Source organism: Microtus oregoni, unplaced genomic scaffold (genome assembly GCF_018167655.1).
Source record: "Microtus oregoni isolate MIOR12 unplaced genomic scaffold, Mior012 000122F_ref0000035, whole genome shotgun sequence".
Classification (NCBI taxonomy): Eukaryota; Metazoa; Chordata; class Mammalia; order Rodentia; family Cricetidae; genus Microtus; species Microtus oregoni.
Window position 1 is genome coordinate 1,050,986 of NW_024544754.1, and position 16,208 is coordinate 1,067,193.

The 16,208-nt window shown below is 40.6% G+C and overlaps 1 protein-coding gene across 2 annotated transcripts in view; it reads right to left on the reverse strand.

Moving 5' to 3' along the window:
• LOC121444401 (oligophrenin-1-like) overlaps positions 1–16,208 on the reverse strand; it is a 365,423-nt gene that overhangs the window by 215,199 nt on the left and 134,016 nt on the right. For both annotated transcript variants that reach the window (XM_041646215.1, XM_041646216.1), the window contains one exon: positions 15,575–15,646. In XM_041646215.1, coding sequence (XP_041502149.1) covers positions 15,575–15,646 — 72 coding nt within the window. The remainder of the gene's footprint in view (positions 1–15,574; positions 15,647–16,208) is intronic.

Genomic DNA, 16,208 nt, shown 5'->3' on the forward strand with positions numbered 1-16,208 from the left:
ATCTCATAATTTTGGGAAGGATATTATAAGGTACCAAAAGTCACCAGCCATTTAGGCTATACAAGAACACAAAGCAATGAGTAAACCTTCAGAGGTACCAACAGCCCTACCTTTAACTGGTTAACTGAGAAACCAATATGGGTAAAACAGTGGTCATTAACAGAAGACAAACTGGAGGCCCCACAACAACAACTCCACCTAGTTGATATGGCATCATGATGCTGATAGTGCTACTATAAGACCTGTTTTGGGTACCAGCTACTCAAGATGGTTCCAACTTGGTTAGGTGAAAGGGTACATTTTTTTTACAATGTTCTAGCCAGAACTCCAAATAGGAACCTCAGAAAAATCCTACCAAATACCTGGAGACTATTTGTAGTTATGCCAGACAGTAATCTTGGAACTTAACCATCATTTTACTTTCACAGAATCCCATAGAAAGAACATCACCTCCATGACAGCTGGAAGTAATTCTAGAAGACTACATCACCTATCCTAACAAAGTATGTCCTCAGGGTTAGGTAGGGGCATCATTTAGGGGTTGTTATAGGGTTGGGATTGGGGGAAAATTAGGTAAGCTCAGGAATCTCTTTTAAAAAAAAGGAAATTGGATGGGATAATAGATTAGGGTGAGCTTACTTACACTAACAAGAATGGTGAGTAATAGAGTGAATATTTGTGAGCTATTAATTATAGGTAATTTACATTGGTATAGATTCTTACATATTGATACAAACTTAAATTATATTGAATATGTTCCCTTTTGTCTACAATATTTGTATACCTAGGCAAAGTTATTTTGTCATATTGTATGTATTCATGCTTCTACCTCTGCTTAAGACATTTTGTATATTGATACAATTTTAGGATATATATATACATATATATATATCATATTGCAATATACATTTCTACCTCTGATCAAGATACTTATACACTGTTTACATTTCAAGATCATTGTCCTCATTTGCTGCACAGTTGTTTAATCATTTGTTGCACAGTTGTTTAAAGATTGTTTAATATTTAATATGAAGTCTTAGTCTTTAAGTTATATAGGTATTAAGATTTATAGGTCAATAGTCATCTATGTTTGTCATACTCAGACTACTCAGGTTCTTTAGATACACAGAGATTGTATTCTGCATAGATAGGTAATCTTCAACCACTTCAAAGAGCTGTAAAATATGGCATTTAAATAACTTAGGGTTCTATTGACATGAGACACAAATGCTCCTGGCAGCACCAATCTATTACAGAGAGAATGTTAAGCACCCAAGACACACCACTTGGAGCTTGTTTTCTTCTTAGCAAAACTGCCCTTTGGGCAAGGAACAGCCCATGCATTGACCACTGACAAAATGCATGATGCCTGGACAGGACAAGCAGGATCCAAGATAAAAGACTGTCAATTTTTGCCAAGACAGGGTAAGAAGGTTTTGAAAATTTTCCTGCCTCAAAAATGGTCTTTCAGTTACACTAGGCCTTCAGCCAAAGTTGCAAATGAGACTTTGGGTGATTGCCCACGTAACCAGTTGTCTTTGTCATTTGTTACACATTTTGGAAGTTTCTTGATTGCATTTTATGCTTACTCAAATAATATTATTTTCCTTCTCGGATCTTCAATGTGGTTGAAGACTAGATAGTTGTAGTTACTCTCTTCTCATGACTTGACCAAGTTATTTATTATACAAGACTTAAACTCATTAGGATGGAATAAATATTGAAACATCTATCACATGTTTCTTGCTTAATATTGTTTATGCTGGTTGTAATTCTAATTTTTATACCTGATATTTGTTCTTATTGGATATAACTTTGTATTAGGCTTAGAACTTTCTTATTTAAACAAAAGGGGCAAGTGCTGTAGTAATTCCTACAGCCAGTAGCCTTTAAGTTACCCGCCCACTTGGGTGTGGCCTCTTATACTATATATGCAGATGTAAAGTGTTCATCTGCCGTCTCTTCCGGATGTGGGATTTGGTTGCTGTTCCCTGTTTGAACAGAGGACTGTAATCTGTGAGTCTACCCCTAAATAAATAACCCTCTATTATACTCATTCTGAACTAGTGTGGGATTTCTTTTAAGTGTCCATCTTCAAGACAGCAAGAAAACTGTATCTGAAGTACCAAAAATCTTATTGATGCTTTCTATTTTTAATAGCTATTTTTCCTCAGCAAGTTACTTGTTCACTATGTATCATGATTTTTTTTCATCTATAGGCTATAGATAATAACATTTAACAAATAAAACATATAGCAAGTCCCTAGTAAACAGTAATTATTACTATAAGGCATATACAGTATTTGTTGCTGATATCTAAATCATTTATGGATTACTGTCACAGCAACTTGGCTCAGAAACCTTGACTAGTTGACGTCCCCTTCTAATGCATTCTAGTGACCACCAGTTCCAAAACATGCAGGACATCTGTGATGCAAATTCTTAAAAGCTGTTGGGGGCTGTTTCCTTCCACTCTCCAAGGGCATGCAGTAGCTTTTGGAGTGGGAGCCAGCACTAATAACCTTTGGCTTTATTTGCTCAAAGTGCTAGCTTCATTTTTTTTCTCTATCATTTGGGTTTTCTCAGCATCATCTACCAGCAGAACAGCCCTTTTCTTGAAACTGTTTTTATAAACTCTGTTCACGAAGAAGAAAGAGCAAGAAGAGTGACACACCCAAGTCCTGCTGCCGGTGGCCTCTTGCCCGCTATCTATTGAACAAAAGCACACTGCATCCTTGCTTCTATGCCAGCTTTAACTCTAAAAGAGAGTTAAATGCATACTCAGAGGTCCTAGTCAGAAGATTTGGCCCTGGTCTCACCAGAAATCTAGACAAAGGCCTCATTCAGGATCTGTTCCTCTTTGGCAAGAGAATTCTTAAGAATGAAAACATCATACTGTGGGCAACTCTGACAAGACTCAAAAAATATGAATCCAAGGGCACAAATACTCTCCCTGTCATGTGTCTAGAAGGGATCACTGCATCTTTATTCTGTCATCTCTAGTGGACAGTCCAGCATTCTACCCTGCAGAATGAAAGACTTACTATGTATGAAGAGAGCTAAATTAAGTCTTGCTTGTCCCCCTTGATCTTGGGTCGGGGAATGGGGAAGTTACATGGTAGATGTAAGGGAGATTATGTTAAGAAGAGTTTTCTCAATCAGGTGACAGCTATGACATACAGAGGGGTTGGGGAAAACTCCAAAATCTTATATGCAGTGGGTCATTTTAGAAGTAAGAGGGAAAGAATTTAACCAACAAATGCCTAAAATGAGGTAAAAAAAAAAAATGTGTCACACTTTTTTTTACCTGTACTTAAGAGGTTGAGGTAGGAGGATAGTCAGAAGTTAAAAAGCAGCCTGGGCTGTCCATCAAATACCAGTAAATGAGATACAGCAAGACAATGTCTTATAAAAAGAGAGATATAACATAAAATAAGCAGACAAAGTAAGTAATTCAGTCTAATCGAAAAGAAATTTCAAGGAAGAAGGTAAACACCTTTCTTTCTTTTTGTTTCATTAAACAGGGTCTCATGTGGCCCAAGCTGGCCCTGAATTTACTATGTAAAGAAAATGACCTTGAACTTATGATCCCTCTACCTTCAGCCTCTGCGTGCTGGGATTATTGGAATACACCACCTCATTTGGTTTACTTGATGCTGAGCATTGAGCCCAGGGCTTCATGTTCAGCAAGCATTCTATCAACTGAGCTACATCCTTACCAAGATAATTTCTGGTATGCCCTAGCTACCACAACTAGCAAATAGATTTATCCAATATAAACCAGAAAAAGAAACACGGGTGGAAACTTGCAACAATTTTACAACTGCCTTCTGTCAGTGTAACATAAACTAAGTGATATTTTATTTCACTAATATGTCCAAACTAATGTAAGGGTACTACAACAATCCTAAATTGGAAAGAGAAAGTATGACTGCCAAAAACAATGTGGGCAATACAGAGAGGTAAAGGAACATACTAATATCTTTATCTCACAAAGTTACCATCAAAAGAAATAGTTTAGTGGCATATGTGATATTCAATTCCCAGCACAGAAAAGTCAATGAAGAAGTAAAAGTTTAATCCTTAGCTAAAATCATCAAATGAAAGAGAAGATTAAAATTAATAAAATTAGAGATGAAAGGGGTTATGTTATAAGTTCCCATAAAATCCAGACTTATTCGGAAATACTTTGAAAACTTACATCCTAAGAGAAGCTGGGAAACGGAAGGAACAGATAAATTGCTAGACGTGTAGGAGGATGTTACAGAGGTAAACAGCTACTTCCTAGTTGAATTTAAGTCCCATTCTACAGGAGGAAACACATGCTTGGCACTGTCCTGGACATAATCTATGGCTGGAGAGTTAACAGGCTTCAAGAATGAGTCTACTACTATTATTCTAGTAAATGAGCATAGTATCAAACTGCTCTCTAAATTCCCTTCTCTCATAAATTAATGCTGCTCTCAGACCTCATCAGAGAAGGTTCTGTGTTCAGTGGATGATTGCTAACACAGAAGTTCATAGCTTGTCAAACTGCATGGATTAAGTGCCACAAATGAGACATGTATAGTTATGTTCCCCTCCCCAAGGCTAAGGGAGCTGTCTTAGTTTGGGTTGCTATTCCTGTGAAGAGACACCATGAGCACAGCAACTCTTAAAAAGAAAACAACTTAGTTGTAGTGGCGAATCACAGTTCGGAGGCTCAGGGCATTATCAAGATGGGGAGCATGGTGGCATAAAGGAAGAGATACTAGAGAGTATATCTCAAAAATGACTTATCTAACATTATATAGATTTAACGGGGTATGTTGAGGAATATGTATATATGTATATGTGTGTGTGCAAATGCATATTTGCATGCAACTACAATTAATGAAAAATCAGCCATGAATTTGAAATTAGAGTGGGAAAGTTCAATATATGGGAGTGTTCAAGAGGGAGGGAACAAAGAAATGTAATTAAATCATAATCTCAAAAATAAACAACAAGATAGCCACAGGCCCATGAACAATTTTAAAGAAACAAAAATGAATTATTTCATTGACAAAAGAAACTTCATTAAAAACATAAACGCACTAGTTAAAATACTTTTACTTAACTTTCAAAGTTTACATAAGCTTTGCTTAATCTCAAAATCTTGTTGTAAATCATATTCTCTAAGTAATATAAGTTTATTTTTTATTAAAATATAATTACATCTCCCTTTCTCATTCCATTTCCTCCTCCCAAGATCATATAAATAGCCATTATAAGGAAATCTAAGCATTACAGTCTCTGGAAAAGCCCACATCTTATCTTAAGATCATATTCTAGCTTATTCATATAGATCTCATATAAATACTTTAAAATTCACTAATGTTGATTTATAATGATTCATCCTGAAATTCATTTCCATAACATAGTCAAAAAAAATCTCTTTACCTGAATAGAAGTCCCTCAGCGGGATGGAACCTCCCCAGGACGCTGTTGGTAGGGCGCTCTGGCTATGTTTCTTTGTCACTGGTGACAGTACCTAGCAACTGCTGGTGAAGCCACAAACTGGCTGGCAGCAGTTCTGTGTATTCATCTCCAGCCCAATTAGAACAGAATGTATTACCAAGAATTATTACAAGGCAGGCCTGTTGGTAAAGACCTGTAATTCCAGCTACTCTAGAGGCTAAGGCTCGGGGTCAGGGGTGGGATAACAAGTTTTAAACTTGCTTAGACTACAGAATGAGTGCAAGACCAGCAGTTTATTGAGACACTGTCTCAAAACAAAAAGTTCTAATGGGGGATTATAGTTCAGGGGGTAGAGCATTTGCCCAGAATATACAAGATACTAGGTTCTATTTTCAGTAATACAAAAGGGGGGGAATAATTACAGCAAAGTAACTATAAACTTTAAGGAAAGTTTATATGGGTCCCAGGCTAAAGAAGATATTCAAGCCAAAACTGGATAGAGAACATGGCAATATAACTCCCTGAGTAGAAGCAAAGTCTAATTCTAAGGCTTGGTAGTTTATACTCACTTATCTCTCCAGAGATAACCAGCACACAGTTTGCGGAAAAGAGGGGGATACAGAAAGATGTAGATGAGGCTCCCGGGACCTGCCTGGCTCAGGGGGAATCACCTAAGCATAATCAGAGTATATAACGGCCCAGCATAGAGATTGATGTTTCATTCTAATGCTTCATGCATCAGACAGTCCCATGGCAGGGGAAGAGGGTGACTGTAGAGGAAGTCTAGAGAAAACCATGGGTGTGCGAGGCCTTTCGGGGTTGCTGCACATGCAGAATGTCATTAGTATAATAGAAGCTTCAAGGTCAGCGATACACTAAGTGTTCTGAGAAAAGAGCTAAATCAGAGGTCCACCACTGCAGCAGCCCACCAGGCAGCCTCTAAAAACTTGGAGAAAGACCCCTCCACCTACAGTATTGTCTACCATGAAAGCTTAAAACCATGCTAACTTTAGAGTGATAACTGAAGGAACTGTCTGTTATCGCAGAACAGATACAGATATAGAGATATGGAGGGATGAATTTGGAACTAGGAAGCAAACACAGACCAGTAGAATAATAACTTCCTTTTCTTGCCCTTAGTGAAGTGTAATTTCCTCTACCCTAAATTTCATGGTCAGAAAAATTCCAGGTATTTGAGACATAATTCTGACACTGAGTTAGTCTTTGTAGTGGTACAGGCTAGCCCCACTGATAAAGAGGGGTCTTTAGGATTCAAAAAAGACTGTTGGTTGTTTTAACCCTTCAGAATCTCAGTCTCTTTACTAGGACAATAAGTTTTTAAGTCCTACTTCAGTCTGCTGTGGGAAGACAGTGTGTATAACATCATCAAACTAGTAGACCGGGTACATACAAAACATACCACGAAATTTCCCTTTCTGTATGACAGACCGTCCACCACTACAGTATAGCCAGACTTTCCTATTGCTGCTCTCATGCAGGACTGAAAGCAAGTCTGAGAGGTGGGTCTCCAAACACTTCAACCCCTTTCAGTGTCAGATAATAACTGTCATGCAATTTAACAAATGACAATTATTTTTCTATCGCATTGGTAATTTCCAAGCTTCTTGTGTCTTTTAATTTTATGTTTCCCCCCAAATAAGTATTAATACTAGTTAGACATGGGCTGGAGAGATGGCTCAGAGGGCCTGGAGAGATGGCTCAGAGGTTAAGAGCATTGCCTCCTCTTTCAAAGGTCCTGAGTTCAATTCCCAGCAACCACATGGTGGGTCACAACCATCTAAAATGGGGTCTGGTACCGTCTTCTGGCCTGCAGGCATACACACAGACAGAATATTATACACATAATAAATAAATAAATATTAAATTTTTTTTTAAAAAAATACTAGTTAGACGCCAGATGAAACTAGCAGAACACAGTATCTCTGGGCTATCTAGACCACCCACTATGCTTGCATGTTTATATTAGCTTCAGTCATGGTATCAAGGAGTAGGAGCACATTCACTACTTATCTTGCCCTTTCTTCACATTTTCCTTTGCCTTTTCATGTGAGGCGTGGGCAGAGAGCACAGAGCCTCATATGTGCTAGGCAACCACTATACTACTGAGCTATCATCTCAGCATTCCATTTCATAGTTTTTATATCTCAATGACCTTGGGGATTCTAATTGACCTGACAATAAATCTCTTCCCTGCTATGATGGAGGAGGGTCATCTGTCAATGTGTCACTTTCATTGGTTAATAAAGAAACTGCCTTGGCCCTTTGATAGGACAGAAAATTAGGTAGTCAGGGAAGACAGAACAGAATTCTGGGAGAAAGAAAGCTGAGTCAAGCAGACGCTATAGCTCTCCTTTCCAAGATGGACACAGGTTAAGATCCTTCTTGGTAAGCCACCACCTCGAGGTGCTACACTCATTAATAGAAATGGGTTACCTCACTCAGGATACTATTTTCTATTTCCATCCATTTGCATGCAAAATTTGAGAAGTCATTGTTTTTTACCGCTGAGTAGTACTCTAATGTGTATATATTCCACACTTTCTTCATCCATTCTTCCATTGAAGGACATCTAGGTTGTTTCCAGGTTCTGGCTATTACAATTAATGCTGCTATGAACATAGTTGAACAAATGCCCTTGTCATATGATCGGGCATCTCTTGGGTATATTCCCAAGAGTGGTATTGCTGGGTCCAGGGGTAGGTTGATCCCGAATTTCCTGAGAAACCACCACACTGCTTTCCAAAGTGGTTGCACAGGTTTACATTCCCACCAGCAATGGATGAGGGTACCCCTTCCTCCACAACCTCTCCAGCAGAGGCTATCATTGGTGTTTTGTAACCCAGACCCAAAAAGATGAACAAGGGATATACTCACTCATAATTGGGTTCTAGCCATAAATAAAGATCAGTGAGTCTATAATTTGTTATCCTAAAGAAACTAGATAAGAAGGTGAACCCAAAGAAAAACATATAGCTATCCTCCTGGGTATGGGGAGTAGACGAGATTGCCAGGCAAAAATCGGGATCTTAAGGGTGGGGTGGGAGGGGGGTAGGGGGAGATGGGGAGAGAAAAGTGAGAAGGGTAGGATGGGGAGAACTTGGGGCAACGGGATGATTGGGATAAAGGAAGGTTGGATAGGGGAGCAAGGAAGCACATATCTTAATTAAGGGAGCTATCTTAGGGTTGGCAAGAGACTTGGACCTAGAGGGGCTTCCAGGTGCCCAAGGCGAGGTCCCCAGTTAGTTCCTGGGGCAGTTGAGGATAGGGAACCTGAAATGATCCTATCCTATAGCCATAATGATGAATATTTTGCATATCACCATAGAACCTTCATCTGGCGATGGATGGAGATAGAGATAGAGACCCACACTGGAGCACTGGACTGAGCTCCCAAAGTCTCAATGAGGAGCAGAAGGAAGGAGAACATGAACAAAGAAGTCAGGACCACAAGGGGTGCATCCACCCACTGAGACAGTGGGGCTGATCTATTGGAGCTCACCAAGGCCAGCTGGACTGTGACTGAAAAAGCATGGGATAAAACCAGACTCTCTGAATATGGCGGACAACGAGGGCTGCTGAGAAGCCAAGGACAATGGCACGGGGTTTTGATCCTACTACATGTCCTGGCTTTGTGGGAGCCTAGCCAGTTTGGATATTCTCCTTCCTAGACCAGGATGGAGTGGGGAGGACTTTGGACTTTCCACAGGGCAGGAAACCCTGACTGCTCTTCAGACTGGAGAGGGAGGGGGAGAGGAGTGGGGGAGGGGAAGAGGAGTGGGGGGAGGGGGAGGAGTGAGGGGAGGGGGGAGGAGTGGGGGGAGGGGGGAGGAGTGGGAGGCTGGGAGGAGGCAGAAATTTTTTTCTCAATAAAAAAAATGGGAAAAACAATAACAATAGAGAAAAAAATAAATTAATATTTCCAAACCAAAAAAAAATAGAAATGGGTTAATCAAGATGAGAGAATTAGCCAATAAGATGCTGAAACTAATGGGCCAGGCAGTGTTTAAAAGAATTCAGTTTCCATGTAATTATTTCAGGTAAAGCTAGCCGGGTGGCAGGAAGCGGCCCGCCACTCGTATTTCTACACTGCTAATTTCATAGTCTTTATCCAAACTGATTGCCATGGGATTCCAATAATAACACTGTATGGTATATTCTTATTCCAAATATTAAGACTGGATGCTTGGTCAAGATGATATATTTTAACCTACAAAGGAAAGAATACTTTGGTTACATGCTGGGTACGTGTTGAGAATAGTTTTGTGCACGAGGCTGAAAAAGATTAAACTCAAAAGTATTCATATCCCTTTCTAACATATTAACTAATGGAAGAGATCCAGGGACAATGAAACTGAAATTAGCTGGCATAGCACTGTACAATAGACCATTCGATGATGAGCAGGGTTGATGAATAAGCTTTCCAATGAAATAGCTACTAGCCACCTGTGACTACTAAGTATTTAAAATGAGACTAACAACATTGAGTACTGGAAACTTAAAATATCCAGTGGCTCTCATAAGGGTAAGTCAAACAGTGTACATTTGTACATATCTACAAGCCCAGCACTCAAGAGTCTAAGGCAGGAGAATCAAGAGTAAGAAGCCAGCCTAGAGTCCTACTTACACTACATAGAGAGACTCTAACTTAAAATACACACACACACACACACACACACACACACAAACACACATACATGCATACACACAATTTAAAACTACTAGGCAGCACAGATCTAGACAGCATAACTTAATAGAAGGATGTAGTTGGAAAAGGTAGTATACACCAGTAATTCCAACATTAGGGAGGCTGAAAAAGGAAGAACAGAAAGACATCCCAGGCCAGCCTGGTCTTCATAACGAGATCCTATCTTGTAAAGGAGTAAAATATGAAGCTAAAAGGATGCTCATATCCCAATCCTGGCCACTGAAACTAACTCTATAACTTTCATCATCATATTTGTCTTGTATAGGTTTCATTCATCTCACTGCCAGGTGCCCTCAGGAATGCTGTGGTCCCAGAAAGAATGCAAAGGGCTCCGCCCAGGGATGCTGGCTACTGTTTTCCTGCCTCTCATTTGCTAAATGGAACAACTGAAATCTGAAAGGAAACTAAAATGTTTACAGCGTTTAGGATTTCTACATTGAAAATTGGGGAGACACAAACAATATTCTGCCTTCCCCAGTCCTCACCAATCTCACTCCTCTCTTACAGGCAAAATACAGTAATTTCATCTCAACAACTTCAAAGGGCATCTTAGTCCAGCATCATTTCAAGTGTCCAAAGTTCAAAGTTTAACATATTCACTTTATGATACAACCTAGATATGATTGATAATTGAGATACAATTATCTTCGGCTGTGGGCCTTTGATGCCAAAATAAGAAAGCTACTTCTCAAAAAAAAAAATGCAGGTATGGGCATAAGACAGGCATCCCCATTCTAGAAGACAGAAATGTAGAAGGGAGGAGTGATGGATTACAAGTTGAAAATCAAACAAGGCAAACTCCATGGGATCTTGAGGTTCTAATTTCTGTTTCCTTTAGTCTCAGGTGGTAGTGTTGGCGTAATCTCATCTGTGTAGCCTTGCACTGAGATAACTTGTTAGGCCCTCAGCTCATGCCATGGGAATCTTTTTTAAAGATTCACTTTCATTATTTTTTAAATTATGTAGACTGTATGTAGTATATGACTATATGTGGGTATATGCATACTAGTGAGGGTTTCCATGGAGTCCAGATGAGGGTGTTCTATTACCTGGAGCTGGAGTTACAGGCAACTTTGAGGGGTTCAATGTAGGAGCTGTAAACCTAACCCCACTCTTCCACAAAAGCAATGCCCAAGCTCTTAACCACTGTCATCTCCAGGCCCAACCATACTAATCTTCTCAACTTCTCTTCAGAACCTGTTTTCTTGTTCTTTGCAACATGAATACACTGGACCAAGTATTTAAAAGTTCTGGTTCATTTTTGTCTACAAAGTCCTTATTCAGACTTTCCAGACCTGAGTGACAGATCCCTGTCCCCAGATCTCTAGTTGGGGGAGGGACAACTAACCAGGAGCCGCTCAGCACTTTTCAGGCCTGAGTGATGGAGAACACAGATGGTAGAACTTGCCGTCATACCAAGCCCGTGGTCTCTAGTTCCAGGCACACCAGAGGCGTAAAGCAACGTCTCTGGGCCATGCTTTGCAGCTGGGTGAGTGGGACTCAACAAGTGCCACCCGTGACTCAACCAGGAGTCCACCAGGTATCAGGGGACTATTATGGTGAGCAAGTACAGGGTGGAGAAGTGTGTGTGTGTGTGTGTGTGTGTGTGTGTGTGTGTGTGAAAAGGGGGGTGCAAAAAAAGTTCATGAGCTAAGAAGAGAGGAGGACTTGAAGAGGTGAGGGTGGTAAGGAACAGGTTGACATAAATGACCTGCTTGCCACCCAAGTCCAAGGTGATGTCCAGGACCTGGGCTACAACCACCCAGGCCTATGGTCTGTGCTGTCACCTGGGTCCATGATGGTATCCAAAAGGCACACTGCAACAGGGGCCATGCAGATATGAGTAGCCTGTGCTCTCACCCAGGGCCATGCTGTCCTCTTGTCTAGGGCTGCAGCCGAGGGGCATGTCTGGGTCCATGGTCCTAAGGCAGTCAGGGTCTCAGGTGATGTCTGTGATTCCTGTGACACCTAGAGTAATGTGGATGACCACCCAGGACCATCTCAGTGTCCAAGGGCCATGCCACTGCCCAGGACGTACTGATCTGAGTAGTCTGTGTGCTACCTGGGAGCATGGAGATGTCCAGGCCTGAGCTGTTGCTCAGGGACATGTCTGAGTCCATGGCCCAGCAGTAGCTGGAGTCCGTGATGATGTCCACGACCTGTGTTAGCACAAGGGGTAATAAGAACCATGCTTATGGAAATCTGAGGGCTGAGCTGAGCTAGCCCTGCCCTTCACTACGCCTGAGATAGCTGGCCCTGCCCCTCGCTGAAAATGGCAACAGGAGAGCTGATCCCACACCTCCAGGGATAATTGACCCCCATACAGAGGAAATAAGACCCCAAACCTTACCACAGGTGTGTAGCTCACCAGGGCAGCACACTAGAGTTGACCCTGTTAATCGAGAGGCAGGTCAGTCGTCCCTGAGGGCATGAGAGCAGCAGAGCGGACCCTCCCCCTTGTCTGACATGTGGTGGCATGGGTGAGGGAAAGACGCCCTTCCCCCCTCTTCCCTTTGCTACCCGCAGCAGACAAAAGAACTGGCCCTGGGGTCACTAGAATAAGAGAACTAGCCATGCCCCTCACCTGCTGCAGTACGCAGGACAGCAGGCCCCGAACCCTGCCTGGACAGCACACTAGAGATGACCCTGTTGTCAGGGGTGCAGGTGAGCCAGCCCTGAAGGCATGAAAGCAGGAGAGCTGCCCCTGCCCCCACCCTCTCATATGTCCCCTACAGCAATCAGGAAAGAGGGTCCTGCACTTTATCTGGGTAAAACAATAGAGCTAGCCCTGGTGGTAGGAGTTAAGGCAACCTGCATCTGAGGACCTGAGAGCGAAAGTGGTCCCACTCCTTGCTGCAGGCTGCATTGGCTGAGCTAGCTGGGACAGTGCTGAAACCTAGGTAGTGATGAAGATAGAAAACTGGTGGGCTGACCAACCCAGCTATCACCTAAGCCCAGAACCAGGTCTATAAGTTAGTCCACCCCAACATCCACCCCATCTGTGAACTTTCGGGGGCATGTGAAGGGAACGAACTTACAGGTCCAAAACTGCAGGACAACAACAGGATACCTGAAAGGAGAGCCAGCAAGGGCTTAGCATCTATAGTGTACCGGAAGCCAGAGGCCTCGAGCCAGACCAACGACTGATTGCATGAACACTTGCAATTAAAGAAGAATGGACTACAGGGTGCACTGGGTGACTCAACGGGCCACACTACCCCTTCCACAAGACTCTTCTTTTGCTTGTTTTGTTTTTTGTTTGGTTTGTTTTTTGGATTTTCTTTTAAAATTTAATTTTTGTTTTGTTTTAAGGGGTGTTCACATGGGCAGAGGGCAGATGTGAGGGGACGGGCAGATAAACAGAATCAAGATAAATGATGTAAAAAACCCACAAAGAATCAGTAACAGTTATAAATAAATGATTAAGTTCTTCTTCACTTTTTCTCTTCTTAAATTTTACTACTACTGGGCAGAAGAAAACAAGCTGCTTCTTACATAGTCCACTTAAAAATCTCTGCAGCTCAATCGCTATTAAAATTTCTACACAATTCTTTACAGACATTTAAAGTACAATACTAAACTTCATATTGGAAAACAAAAGATCCAGGATATCTAAAACAATCCTATACAATAAAAGAACATCTGGAGTTATTGCCACCCCTGATATCAAGCTGTACTGTAGAACTATAGTAATAAAAACTGCATGCATGGTATTGGGATAAAAACAGACCAGTGGACCAACGGGATTGAATCAAAGACCCAAGCATGAATCCACACAATGATGAACACTTTTTAAATAAAGAAAAAAAACAGAAATTCATACTGGAAAAAAGAAAATATCTTCAACAAATGATGCTGGTCAAACTGGATGTCTCCACGTAGAAGTATACAAATAGATCTATATCTATCACCTTAATGTCCACATTTCTCATAACACTACATAATTGGTCAAGTATAATCTATGACAGTGGAAGCTTTCTTAATCAGTCTCCTCATTTATTGCTGAATCCTTACCAGATAGAAGTCATTCCAGAGCACTCTCCACTTCCCCAGGTATGTTCCTCAAAACTGTTCCAACCCACCAAGTGTGTGGTTCTGGTGGTGCCTTCATAGTTGTACATATAGTTATATGCTACATAATACCACATTACTCTTATGTGACATAATGACATTTGACATTTTTCAACAACACACTGCATGTATGACAGTGGCCCAAAAGATAATAGAATTGGGTGTGGTGGGACAAGCCTTCAAGCCCAGCGTTCGTGGACCTAAAAAGGAAAGATCAGGGATATGAGTCCATCCTAAGCAACACTGACATTTTGTCTGAAAAAAGTAAAGAAAACAAAGGGGACAGAAGAGATTACAGAAGAGGGGGAGGGTAACTGGAGGAAGAGAGGAGAAAGGGAAGGGAGAGGAAGGACAACAGGAGAGTAGAAAATTTTCTGCCATTCCCATGACATTATAGTCATAGTAACATCATAGCATCCAGCATCATTGATATGTCTGTGATACTGTATACTGTGGGATCAATAACCAGAAATTAGCACATCTAATCATATACCTTTGCATGATAACAAAAATATGTTGCTGAGATATATATTTACTATACCATACCTTTATAATTATTTTAGAGGATAAGCCTTAGAAAACATTTACTGTTAAACAATATACTTTGTCAAATACCTCATGCTTACTGCATTTCCTAATTGTATGAAGAAACTACATTGAGTGATCTATGCCATCTAGTTCTGTATTCTCTATGAAGTTCACATAATGATAAACTCAGCTAACGATGCATTTCTCAGAATGTATTCCCACTGTTAAGTGGTATATAACTCTTACTAGTTACAGCAGCAGACACTTCCTATTGCTAATTTCTATATTAGTTAGAGAGATAAAGCGTGAGAGTGAGAAAGAGAGAGAAAGGAGAGAGAAAAAAACTTATCCTAAGGTGCTGGATCTAATGATTATGAAGGTTAAAAAGTTTCATGATCTGCTATATGTAAATTGTAAGGAATACCAGTAGGATAGTAAGAAGGTTCAACAGCTTAAAAGTTATTGCTGTGGATTGAAGGAGTAAGAACCAGTAATACTGAGAGCAAAGGGCCATGTCCCAAGTCATGTGGCCTAGTTGTCAACTCAACCTTTCTCTATACCTTTGTTCTACTCAGACTCTCAATGTGTAGATGATACCCACCCGCATGGATTAGGGCCCCCAAGCATTCAAATTCCAAGTTCTTCTGGAAACACTCACAGAGATAAACTCCTAGCTTTTGGGGAAATCTGAGCATCTTCATTTGAACATTGCAGAATAATGAATGGCAGCCCAAACAACTACTCAATTACTATCTGAAATAACCTTATATAGACATTTATACATATATACATTTAGCACCAAAAACATACCTTTGTGAAACCTATTTGTTCCTTCCGAAAAGTTTCCAGGGGTTTGATCAGCAAGTCACTAGCATTTTGTACCTAAAGAAAAAAAAAAGAAGAAAATAACATCTAGATTAACAAGGTTCAAATGCAAACTTGTTATTCCTTACCATTAGTGTTTTTCTTTAAAATATATCATCCTGCTGGGTGGTGGTGCACGTCTTTAATCTCAGCACTGGGGAGGCAGAGGCAGAGGCATGAGGATCTCTGTAATTTGGAGGCCAATCTGGACTACAGAGTGAGTTTGAGGCCAGTCTAATTTACACAGAGAAATCTTGTCTCAAAAAAACATACATACACAAAATATACATACATACATACATACACACACACACACACACACGAACATTCTAAAAAAAAACACTTTCTGAACAGGGTACTGTTTGTACAGGCACTAAGATCAACAATTAATAAATGGTACCTCATGAAATTGAAAAGCAGAAGGCAAAAGACACTGTCATTCATAAAAAGTATCAGCCTACAGAACGGGAATAGATTTTTACTGACTACACATTCCACAGAGGACAAATACACAAAATATAAAAAAAAAGTTAAAAAAAACTAAATACCAAGGAACAAATAACCCAAATAAAAATGGGGT